At 34.5% G+C, this 13,093-nt stretch overlaps 1 protein-coding gene across 4 annotated transcripts in view; it reads right to left on the reverse strand.

Annotated features, from left to right (window-relative positions):
• NIPBL (NIPBL cohesin loading factor) overlaps positions 1 to 13,093 on the reverse strand; it is a 147,641-nt gene that overhangs the window by 7,522 nt on the left and 127,026 nt on the right. For all 4 annotated transcript variants that reach the window (XM_054283263.1, XM_054283264.1, XM_054283261.1 and 1 more), the window contains 12 exons: positions 12,637 to 12,771; positions 11,190 to 11,288; positions 9,654 to 9,707; positions 8,376 to 8,484; positions 7,665 to 7,801; positions 6,034 to 6,174; positions 5,630 to 5,723; positions 5,365 to 5,519; positions 5,004 to 5,094; positions 1,735 to 1,908; positions 1,022 to 1,212; positions 170 to 277 (listed from right to left, as the gene is read on the reverse strand). In XM_054283263.1, coding sequence (XP_054139238.1) covers positions 170 to 277; positions 1,022 to 1,212; positions 1,735 to 1,908; positions 5,004 to 5,094; positions 5,365 to 5,519; positions 5,630 to 5,723; positions 6,034 to 6,174; positions 7,665 to 7,801; positions 8,376 to 8,484; positions 9,654 to 9,707; positions 11,190 to 11,288; positions 12,637 to 12,771 — 1,488 coding nt within the window. The remainder of the gene's footprint in view (positions 1 to 169; positions 278 to 1,021; positions 1,213 to 1,734; positions 1,909 to 5,003; positions 5,095 to 5,364; positions 5,520 to 5,629; positions 5,724 to 6,033; positions 6,175 to 7,664; positions 7,802 to 8,375; positions 8,485 to 9,653; positions 9,708 to 11,189; positions 11,289 to 12,636; positions 12,772 to 13,093) is intronic.

Genomic DNA, 13,093 nt, shown 5'->3' on the forward strand with positions numbered 1-13,093 from the left:
AAATTATATTATCCTTTCTGTTTCTCAGGCGAGTCATCTTTACAACTGCTTAGTGTTATTGTTTTTTTTTTTACTGTGTACTCTTTTTCTGGACCTGAAGCATATTCAAGTGTTAAACCACTAGAGAACATAACGGTATTTTGTAAGATATTAAATTAGAATTACTTACGTGAATGAACCCAGCATATTTTTTGTCTATTTCCACCAACTGTTGGTCAGCTTTATTTCGCATAGAGGGCTCTGGATCTGTGCCCATAGCAATTAAGTATGGCACACACTTGAAAAACAAATGAAATGGTTATTCAGAGGCATTCTACCTCCTTTTACTCAGCTCTTTCTTTGTTTCTACTGCAGAAATTAGAATAGAAAGGTCTATGCAACTTACTACCTTTTCTTCAAGTAAATAGAACAAAATACTACAAGACACCAGCATACAAATGAAGTTGTGAGGTTTCAGGTAGTATTTCCCTTTTTCTCAAACTCTAAAGTGAATTTGAAATACAGAAAATTGCATTTAAAAAACCCCCCAAAAAAACACTTATGACTGAACATGTGCAATGGTTGCAGCATCAAAAATTAATTACAAAACATTATGTAAGCAAAGAGTGATGGAGATGATGGTTGAAGCTCGGACACTGACTGTGGAACTCCATAGTGCTTGGAGGATATAGGGATTGAGGTGGAAGCAAGCTGACACAAGATAAAGAACTAAACAAAGAAAACATTTTGGCATATACCTCAAAGTCATAACAGAGTTATGCTCCAATGTACATATCTACATGCTCTTTAGGTACTGCCTGGGCTTTTACATCTTAATCCAAAAAACAGATAATGAAGCATTTGGAATCTTGTGGGCTAACAACATAAAGCAGATTTCAAAATATGCCCTTTGTAAAGGCCTCTGGCTACAGTAAGAAACTGCTGTAATATAAGTAGAAGACAAGACCAGGAAATATATGTAGCAAGTGCGAAAGCCTCTAAAAACATGAATACAAGAAAGTCCCACAAAAGCCTATCATACCTGAACAGGATGGATGAGACCTTGGTTTAATGTCAGTGCAATGACATTTAGAGCAAAGTGGCGTACACTGGACTGGTTATGAAAGAAAGCCTCAAGGACCTGTTTGAGATATAGCTGCATGATGGAACTACTCATCCCTGAGGAAATATCACCCATTTCTTTCAGGTCTTCCTGTTTTGCTACTTTTTTCCCTGTAAAAAGGACAAAAGCAATAGCATACTCATCATGATATAACTACTTATTTTGCCATTACTTGATATATGCTGATCTTTCACAATAAATACATACGTCTGCTGTCTTTTAGAATAGGTTTATGATCTCATGAAACACAGAACAGTCTAATGTATAAACATATATGAAAAAATAAAGAGACAAAATTTTAATTCAAGACTTAATTCCTTAAAAATTTTTTTTAAAATGTTGTACTTATTATTTTTTATCTACAAATTAAACTTAGAGGGTTTTTGGATAAAAAATATTATTTCCATCATTTCAGCAATTATGAATTCTGGATTGCTTCCAGTATTTGAACATCTTGGAAGTAAATAATACATCTATGCATATATGTCTTTTTAAATAATTCTAAAATACTTTGGGTACAGTACTACTGATCTGTTTACAATTTTAAGTGTTTCAGCAGAGGTATATAGTAACGGTATGCAACAAAGTTGGGTTTTGCAAGGCTCATGAGCACAGAAGAACTCAGCACTTACAGTCTCTGTCTGCCTGCTGCATACGTGTATCTTCCTCCTGCAAGTAGGTCTGGAGGTTTTTTAACACCTGGATTTTTAAGTTTACTGAACAGTTCTTATCTGAAAGAATGCTGTTGTACAGAGTCTTCACTTCTTGTTCAAACATTAAACTTGGGTGCTGTATAAATGCAAATCCTAAGAGTGGAGAAAAGAGGAAATGGTTTCTCATTATTAGAATATAGAAATTGCACTTCTGCTTTTCAGGTTCTTCAGAAGAAAGGTATGAAATGTATCTCCTCCCAGCAGCTTTTTCTAGTCCAAACAGTATCACACTTCCCTGTGGACTTCACCCGTTGCTAACAAGGTGCTGTGATAGCCATGACAGTTCCATTAACACGACTCTGATGGATAAAATTGAGTGACCCAGGCAGGGCAGCTGCACAGGAACTTGTACAGGTCTAGAACCAGATGGTTCCAGATAGAGGCCTGCATCTCAAGGACTAGGAACTATCATAAGAACGAGAAAGGAATGTTACCAAAAATTATCTGTTATTTTTCTAATACAAACATTCTAATATATCTAGAGACAAATATTTTGCTGCAACTGTAAAATGTGACTCATACAGATGCAGAGAAAATGTGGAAAAATTGATAAATACCATAGGTATTTAACATCATAATAGAAAAAATAGTCACCAGGGAACACACTAAAATTTGTACCTCTTGCTGTCATTAGGCATATACTTATTGTAGTCTTCACCTGAAGATCATCTGAAGTGTTCCCAAGATTATGTGTTTTGCAAGACACACACTACAGAACAGTTCTTAGCTGCAGCCTTACCCTTGCCAATGAACTGGCTGTTCTTAAGTCTGTATTTAATAAAAACTTTTCTAAATTACTGGCAGTATATACCATTTTAGATAATGTATGTAGATTTAGGAGTGCTGCTGACAAACTCTTACGGAGTATCTTCAAAAAACTGTAATGGGAACATAACATCCTGATTTAATTTACATTTAAGTAATTAATTGTTTTTAAGACTGTTTAGGAAAATCAGACATTAAATGCATTTTCTACGACCACAAAAATTTCAGATTTTAAATGGGCACATAGAAAAAATGGGAACATAAAAGAAAAATGGGGGAAAGAAATGAAAGCAAATAAAATTAAGCAAGAGCTATATATAAGAATAGCTGTAACAGAGGGGAGATTTCGTCAAGTTTTTGAAACAGGCTCCACACACACATAAAGGCAGATTAGGTAAAGGGTAATCTGGCAAGCCCCCAGTGTGTTTCAGATCTCATTTCAGTCCCAAAACAAAAAGCAGAGAAGCAGGTGAGAGAAAAGGAAAAGAGAAGGAAAAGAAATTAGGGTGGTCTTTGGATTGTGTGGTCTATACAAGTGTATATTGATGTTTGTAACTTGACCACCTCTGTGCAAAGTCCAACCCATTTTTTATGGTTAATTTTAAAAATGAAAAGCACATGGATGTATCTGTAACAGCTCATAAAACCTTTTCTTCATTCACTTTAAGAAATCTAAACCACCAGTATTCTCAGGGAAAATTCTACTTTTCCATCCCCAATTAACTGGGGAAGAAATCTTACTTGGCATAAGAGGCTGTCATAGGAGATGCAGAAAGGCACCAGATGTATGTTTTTTTAAGGACTGAATTCACATCTCAGAGATGCTGTCACACCATTTCTATTCATACCTTTGTTTTCACTCTGTTAAGAATCTTTAGAGTAAGAACTAAACTCGGTTGAGTAAAACATTAACTATTAGGTACTTAAAAATTTAGCTAAATTTACTAACAAGTTTATATCCTCAACTTGTTTTTCAAGTACACATCTGGAAGAGAAGCATAACCATAATAATTAATGTTAGGATTAGGCCTAATCCCTCAACAGCAGTGGCATATCCTGAGGCAAAGGCTAAAACTGCTGAGTGTCCCTACTAAAGTGAAAAAGGCTGATAGGAAAGTTCATTCTTCACATGACCCTTTCCACCATATATAAATGTTGAGTTAGCTTGCTAGTGCTTTTCACTGTACTGCTGCTCACAAACATTGAATGAGTTCAACTTTGCTCAGTGACCAGCCTGAGGTGGAAATTTCCACTGTCTACCACATCTCCATACAACCAGCTCTCTCCAGAATCAGTACTTGGAAATCAATATATCACTAAAACCAGTGAGGTTTAATTAATATAAATATAGATATTTTTACAGGCAGAAAAAAAGTCTGAAGAATGACTACTGACAAAACAGATCACAGTTTAGTCAATAATTTATAGACATTTTTGGCAAATGTGATATACTCCATATCCATGAGCAGAGTAATCATGTGTGTGGTTAGGAATACAGACTCTACCCCACATGATATTCTGTAGAGCGCAATTAAACTGGACTGGACTACAGGAAAGTATCATCTACCTTGACATAATGCCTAGAAAACTGCAAGTAGTCCAGAGAATCACAGCATTGCTAATGCAACAGAGGCAACTCCAATGCCATTAATTCTGCTCAATTGTCATGAAATTGTTTCTCACAGAATTGAAAATGAAGATTCAGTCTTGAGCCTTATCCTCAGAACCCCCTCCAGCCTGTATTAGAGTAGGATATCTGAAAACTCACCTAAAAAGCAACATAAAGAGGCAAAGTCTTGTCCACAGTTAAATCATACAATGAAGGCCCTTGGGCCTTGGAGACAATTTATTTTAAACCAAACAATAAACATGAATTGAGCTCTTCCAGACACCAAGACCTATCTGCCCAAACAAGATTTCCTTGGATGCATGATTTCTGTCCCTAAGTCAGTGGCAGTTCATTTTCTACTGCAAGTCACTGAAATGCCACACTAATCTCACAAAGGCCATCCAGCTACTATAAACAGCAGTTCTCTTGACTCCTTCAGAATGCCTGCTCCTACCCCTAAAATGTTCCAAGTGTTTCCATCCTTTTTTACCTTGTGGACTGAAAAACAAGGTTTGGAGTTACAACATACTTGCATGTGGAATAAAAAAATAGTGTCTTCATTACCTGGGAAATCATCTGCCCTCTACAGCTTGGTGACACATCAAATATGCACTGTCAAAAGCACCCAGGCTGCTGCACACTTATGGAACTAGCAACCCTTTGACAGTTTTGCTATGACCAGTTCTCAAACAAAATATGCCATAAGTTTTGATTTTAAGCAAACTCTACTGTGACTACACAAATACATAATTTCCTACTGATATACAAGAATTTCTACTAGAGCAGAATAATAAAAAAAATTAATATTTCTTACCAAGACCAATAATGGCTTTTGTCTGTACTTCTTCATCTGAATGCTTTGTAAAATACATCAGCAGTTCAAGGACTTTATCCTTAATATTAACCTGGGCAAATTAAAACAAAATTAATAACTATTTGAAGATGAAACAGATGTTTTTAATCTCTTATAGAAAGCATATATATAAAAAAGGAAAGGAGAAATACAACTTTACTTCACAGTCCTTGCAAAATCATGTATTTAAAAACCAGAAAGCTATACCATACGCATTATGGAAAAATATATACCTTTGGGGGACTAGGAATAATGTGCTTTCAAAATTAAGTGGAACAGTCATTATATCTAAGATACGGAGAATAAATGAAAGTTATTTTACCTTACTGTTGCCCTTAAAATCTTCCTGATCAAAATCAAAATGCCGACACAGTGCTCCAACAGTGAAAAGTGATCTAAGGAGTGCTGGTTTATTGGCAGTAAGTATTGTACTGTTGGGGTCTTCTTGGTGTTGATTTTTTAATTTAGAAAGTGCACCTGCAGTAAAATAAAAGTTTTTATTACAGAGTTTAATTGTGGTGTATTCCTCAGATAAGACTTGTACTCAAAACTGAAAAGTGACAATTACTTGTTATGATTTTGCTTACCATAGTATCTATTAAAACAGGCCCACACAAATTTGTAGTTCTGGGTGACCTTGTTCACAACAGCCCCAAGACAGCTCACACAGTGCTGAACAACCTAGGAGCAAGAAAGAACAAATAAGTTATCTACTTAGAAGTTTTAAGTGGAGATTATTGTGAAGTTATACAGGAAAAAAATATGCTGAACTAAAATTAATCTAACAGATATAATGTAATGTCCCTCCCTAGACTGCTCTGAAAACCAACTCAAACAGAATAAAATACAGCAAAACCACGCGGAAACCCTGGTAAACCCAGTAGGCTGATTTTCATGACTCAAAGGTTATCTTCATAATGAAGACAAGACTGTCTTTAAACCAAAGTCATGTGAAATGGAATCAGTAGAACAGTAGCAATTAAAAACTTACTGTCATGCCATATTTGATGATGAGTTTCATGAGGTCCTCCTCAATAGTGGCAAGAAAGGTCTCACTTGGGTGCTCCATTAGCGGCACTACAAGCTCCAAGATTTTTGCAACATTGCAGATCACCATGAAATCATTCTGGGTCTGAAACAACAGCATTTACAGTATTTAATACTTCTGGCCATGGACAAACTAAGTACTACTAATATGCACTGACAGTTAAAAACTCCAACTTAATTAAGATATTTCGTAAACATTTAAAAGAATATTTATATACTTTACATCTGCTACCAAATTACATATTGTTATGAAATCTAGTTCTGTTTACTGCAGGCATTCTGAGGAAAAGAAGTCTGGATGAGCAGAATTACCCTCTTATCAAGGCTGTGTCACACCTGAAAACATTTGGGTCTGAAAATTTTCTGGAGTCTTACAAGAAATCTAGGAACTCTTTCTGAGATATGCACACTAGAGAAAACTCAACACCAGAAAACAAGGTATCAGCAACAAAATGAAGTTGTGCTATGACTTAATGCACCTTAAACAAAAGGTAATAATGTGCACAATGTAGAAGTCACAATTAAAATTACTACTGGTTTGCATTATCATAACTGTATGGAATCTATGGAAAACATCGGCTAAAGAGACATGGTGCTAGAACTTGAATTTTGACAAATCCAGCTTGCTAACCTGGATAGTATAAATCCTGAATGCCAGTATCAAGCTATTTGACATGCTCAAGCTGTCAGTGGTAATTTTATGATTCATCTCAACCATGTGTAAATACAAAACAAACCATTTGCAATCCACTAAATGAACCACAACAAGTAAATATTTAGAGAAGTCTTTCCTACACTGTTTGTTCAGAAGCAGCTCTAAGAGCCTGTTGTAAATGTGCCTAGAGAACATGGAAAATGCCTGCAAAGTGCCAGGCTGTATCTACAATCTAAGTTGGTAACAATTACCCCTTTAGCCTGCCCTATTGAAAGGCACTGCTGCCATCCACTCATGCTCATCATCCTTGAGCAGTGGGTGCATGATCCTGCCCTGCTCCTGTTAACCAGTTGGGGGCCAGATCAAAATGGCAGAAACCACTGCAAAGATTCAGAGACCTGACTGGGAGAGGGCTTCAGTGTTAGAGCTCTCTACAATGTCTTATGTGGAATACAAGAGCCCTAGAGCTAGAGAAGAGAGAAATGAAGTCTAGAAAAGGATGAAATAAAATTTTTTTTTTCTTCTCATATATTTGTTACATATTATATCATTCTATCTCATGAAACTTTATCCTTAAATCTTAATATTAATATGTTAAACATTAACTATTTTTAAGACTGTGACTGTAAACAAAACCAATTCTAAGGAACTATTTCCTGAAGGAAGAAAAACTAGGAAAGAGGCAGCACAGGTTTCAGTTTCATTTGGCTGCAAAATATGGATGTAGAATGTGAGGGAGAACATCTTAAAGCTACAGGGATCTTCAAAAGGATCTAGTAACTTCCAAAGCCATAATGCTTAAGAAAAAACTCCATAATTTTAGATTTCCTTTTCCTACCTTAAATTTCATCAAGTATACAAGACAGACGTTCATTTTCATGCTCAATTACCTAGGGAAAAGACTGATTGTCTCTACTTACACTACATTTAGTGGTCAGGTATGGCTGCATGGTCATGGCATGTTTGACCATTAGCTGGGGCCTTATTTTGCTGAATAAGAACAAAGTGGTTATGCAAGCAACCAAGCGACCGGAATTCACTCCTTTATTGTCAGAATCTGCAAAAGATTAGAAAACACAAAAAAGACAGTAAGACCAAGTCCCGTTTAAGCAATGAAAAACATATGGCCTAAACACTGTTTGAGTATCTCTTTCACTGCATATCTTTAAAGATCAAAACAGAATGTTCATATTTGAAATGGGAACATACTCCGTCAACATTTATATATGACTACAAAAAACTTGAAAAAAGAAGCAAAGATGCATCAAAGACATCACCAATTTTTATACTCCTTACTGTAAATGTTAGATTAGCCCAGCCAATGATTCCTATTACAAATACAGACCTACAAATGCAAATACAATTGCCATGATAGTTTTGGTTTCAGTGATCTGAAAGTTTGAACCAGCTATTTTAAAAGTAGTTCTATGATTGTCGTTAGCTACTGAAGATTAGGGAAGTTTTATTATTACACAGTACCTTAAATTTCATCGTTTAAGTACCATGATTTATTACAATCAGCTGTTAACAGGAATTCCAGAACAGTTACTTTTTGCAATAAAGAGATTTCAACAACTGTTATAGCATCATTAAAAAAATTAAAAGGATTTTAGCTGAATTTTAAATATTACCTGATAAAGATTCTTCATATTTAAGAATGTGCTCGACCAAATTGTCAACAAGTTGAGTACAGGCTTTCTTCACAGGTTTATATGAGGCATCCTCTTCTGACTTCAACAGCTATAGCAGATGAAACAGAAAATGGTTTCATGGTAAAGCCGCATTCATTTGCATAGAGTATATTCTGGTTTTATAATAACAATTACTACAGATACACAAGGATTTTAGACTACAAAAGTATTTGATTCTCCATAAAACTTACATGGTGAAGAAAAAATGACAGGAAGTAAAAAAGCAATATAAGCAAAGTAAGTATATTTAAATATAAAAAAAATTTGTAACAAAAATCCATAATAATTCTCCCTATTTTTTGCATCAGGATGGAAGCTGCTTTATACTTAATGAAATAATGCAGAAACTAGCAGGAGTTAGAAGATTTTTAAAATGCTTAGAGAAATAAAGTGCAAATTCAAAACAAATGTTTTTGACACTAAGGTAAAATACCAAATGAGGATCTAACATAGCTGTATTGTATATCAACACTTTATTTAAACTTTTTACATATGAGTTTAGGTACTAAAATTGTGTCCATTAAGCTTCTTCTAATATCTAAGAACGACTGAGACCATATTACAGCCTTTTCTTCAGAGAAGAGGCTCTTATTGAAAAGGCTTTGATTTACTTGATAACCTATTTTAATTACACTCCCGGCAAGAGAGGAATCAAAGGATTTTCTTGCTTGAAAATTAACCAGTGCATGCAAGATGCAGAGAATGATAACCCAGGTTAAGAGATATAAACAAACCAAGCTCAGTTCTTAGAAATATTGGTATTAGATATAAATAGAATATAATGCAGAATTAACTTATACTCTGAAGATTCAATTCTTCCATAAATTGTGTAGAAAATACATTGGATGTGAAAATACACTTATCTACTGTTTAAAAAAAACCTGACATCACTAGATAATTTATTTCAGAATTAAGTATCTTAACTGTGGACTTTGTGTTATGTGAGTTGTTTCTGAAGAACCAATGAAATTAAATGAACAAATGATACTCCTCCCAAATTCAAGAAGTGTTTTTAATAGATCACTTGCAAAGACAGAAACTAATGCCAAAGAAAACTGCACTGAGAAGGATAAAAAAAGGTCAGATGTTAAAGAGCAGGAATTGAATTTGTCTGTTGTAGGACTGCTCTTGGAGTCCCCATTATATGTGTTTTAGAAGCAAAAGGAACACTAAAATTCTAACAATGATTGCACTATACATTAAAAATTCATTACTTACATTTTGAAGAAGCTGTTCAAACCAATCATACCCTGTATCTCTACAAGCTGCAACCTATAAGTATATTTGAGAATAAACTAGTTAATAAACAAGGCATCTGAAGAAAAATTATTTCAATATAAATTTCATCTCAAAAGACCAGCATATATGCATATATTTCTATATGCATTAAGAACAATGGAGAGCAGAAACTGTCTTCTGTATTTGAAAAATATTTCCCACCATTTTAGTGACTCTAGAATTTGTATTTCATACAACAAAAAGCCTACATGTTTTACTGGAGATTGCTGTCCCTAGTGCAATATAAGCTTCCATTTTCTACAAAATTTTGTACAAATTTATGTATAAATATAACTCTGACACTTTGAAAGTGGACATGCATGTATACCATAGAAGAACTCTCGAGCTGGAAGGGATCCACAGGGTTCATCACGTCCCACCCTGGGCCCTGCACAGGACATCCCAAGAGTCACAGAGCATTGTCCAAATCTTCTGGAACTCTGTCAGGCTGGTGCTGTGCCCACTTCCTTGGGGAGCCTGTTCTAGGGCCCAACCACCCTCTGGGTGAAAAACCTTTTGCTTTTACCCAACCTAAACCTCTCCTGACACAACTTCAGGTCATTCCCTTGTGTCCTGTCACTGGGCACCAGAGACCAGAGAAAAGTACACACACACACACACACACACACAAACACACTTAAAACAGAACAAGCCTTCACTGGTATCATATATCAGGAACAGCACGCAGGTGGTTCAAATTTGAACTTGCAAGAGAAATGAGAATTAAACAGAAGTCAAATTGACTGACTTTTCAGACAGGAAAAATGCAAACTAGACTATAATTAAAAAAAAAACTGTAAAGTAAAATGAGGTTTAAACTTATAATTTTAAGTAATTAAGTCAGTTTTTAAATTTGAAATTTAGTCCTTTGAATAATTTATATTAAAACACCTCTTCAGCACAATGGTTTTACACAATGTATTTTCACTACAAATTAGAACATTTTTATCTAAAATAGACTTTGCTATTTGGGAGATACGCTATTTAATTTGTTGCTCCTAAATAGTAAGATACAATTATGCAGACACCAGTTTACTCTGAGTAAAAATATGGCCCTGTATTTATTAAAACAACTCATTAACTTTGCCAAATAAAGGTTATCAATTGTTTGAGGAAAATTTTCTTTTAAGAGACAAGTTCTTAGGTAGGCTTAACTATAGGCTACTAGCAATTCCTGTAGAATGTTACATACAATAGAAATAGGTTGTGTTTTAATTGAACAAATACTTCATAGAAGTATATCTGAAGTATCTGAATATAGTGTGGTCACAGTTATTATTGCCAGCAGATTAGTGAGCATTTAAGATTTCCTACAGCCTGCTCAATCACAATATTTTTGGCGTACATTTCAAGCCAAGAAATATAAAAAGGGAAACCATCTGACATATTATTGTGTTCAAAAAAATACAGAGAATGTTTCTAAGATACTAAAATCAAAACTGAATTTTGTACACAATTCAAATTTGTTTAACATACCACATCAGTGATGTTTAGTATTTTCCTTGTCATTGCTTCTTTGTCATGGTGTGGAGTTGGAGTAAACCAGAGCTTCTGGAATGTCTCATTTACTAATTTCTGAAGGAAAATAAAATATTAGCAGAAATAAATAAACTTACATTAGTATTACATTACATTATTTCTAATGCATCCATAGAACAGATGTGCTGATGATCTGTGCCTTTTCATAAGGAATTATGAAAATGAGACTATACTAGGAAATGTTATCTGAGACAGACCCAGATCTACTGTTACAGGACTTACACTGATCTCATGCCAAACTTCATCAAAACGAAACAACAGGAACTGATGCTACAGAAAATAAAGTTACCACCTTCCTGCATTAATTGGTATTCCTCAGAAAAACACAGCTGAGAAGGTGACAGCTGAACAAACAATCCCTTCAGCAGAACTGCAGCAGCAGTGGTAGGCTCCTTTAGTTTACAAAACAGCTGTGACAAGGTGGGAAAGAGAGAGAAGCCAAGTCTCTACACTCAAATATAGGAAGTATGTTACCTTCCAATGTTTTTGAATGGAGGACAATATAGAATAGAATGCAAGCGAATAAAAATTATTCCAAAATTACTTCTCTTTCATGGAACTGTTAAAAACACATTGAAGTTTATGTCTCCTTTTTCCTTATTGTTAGAAAGGTAAGAGTAAGGAGGGGAGAGAACGTGGTCATCCTCCCTTTCCAGCAGCACCTTGGCTCTAGCTGTTCATCTGCTTGTTGATCAAGAGTCTTCTCAGAAAGCCACTTTACATTAACGTACCTCAAGAGGTAAAAATATCTGCTGCAGCTTTAAAATTTTTAATTTTTACTGAAAGTGTGATACGAAATTACAACAGCTGTGTCCCTAATTACTCAACAATTTAAAAATTATTTTGTCAAATTAAGCAAAATAATTATTGTCAGCTTTATGATTTAACACATTATATTAGGTTTGTGCCCTTCTGCAAATTCTGAGAATGAGCACATAAGCAACATTTCACGGGGCACAACTGCCTCACTGAACATTAACACAGATTAATACTTTATAATTGTAATAATTACACATGGCATATATTAATGTCAAGTAGTTAATTTTTACTTAAAAACTATTGATTTGCAGATATCAAAGTTTTATATGCCAATTTCACTTGTTAGAAAAGAGAAGCACCAGAGAAAATACTTGCAAGAAGAAAAAAAATCTCTGGAAAATATTTAAAATATTTTGATTGTCAGCAAGAAGATACAGAAAACAGAGGATAGAAAAGAAAGAGAATTAAGTCAGAGAGAATTACAGAAAGCTAAAATATAAGCTCTTAAAAATTCATAACTCATAAATATTACAAAGGAGAAATGAAATACTTTTTTAATTTTGTCAAAATAGGGAAACATTGAAGTAACAATAATTAAAATTCTGAAGGATATGTTTCATTCTACCTTAATGCCTTCTTCATCATTGACTCTCCGAATCATTTTCACACACATTTCTGTAATTTTGGGAAAAGTTGGTTGCTCAATGCAGATATCCCTAAGTATTTTTATGACTCTTTTTCTGACACTGATACCAGTATCCTGTGAAGAGAAAATAATTACACTCTTGAAAACAAATCAGAAACATTAGTTTATGTTCTATATATGAATTAATATTTGAAGATCACCCATATTGACTTGGAAAATTTATTTAGAAAAGGCAACTAAAACCTTCTGGAATTCATGTATACAAAAGTTCAGCATAATTTGTTTTAAAGGCTCTGGTTCAGTTCCCAGAATGCTGAAACACTTTCTCCATCTATACCCTCCCATCTAAGAGCTCACGATGTTGCAATCCACTTATTTACTCAAGAACTTACAAGCCAGATATGGTGATGCTTTAGCTACTTTATTGGAACACACA

The sequence above is a fragment of the Melozone crissalis genome, unplaced genomic scaffold (genome assembly GCF_028551555.1).
Source record: "Melozone crissalis strain CALT ecotype California unplaced genomic scaffold, PUWL_Pcris_2 ptg000036l_1, whole genome shotgun sequence".
NCBI lineage: Eukaryota > Metazoa > Chordata > Aves > Passeriformes > Passerellidae > Melozone > Melozone crissalis.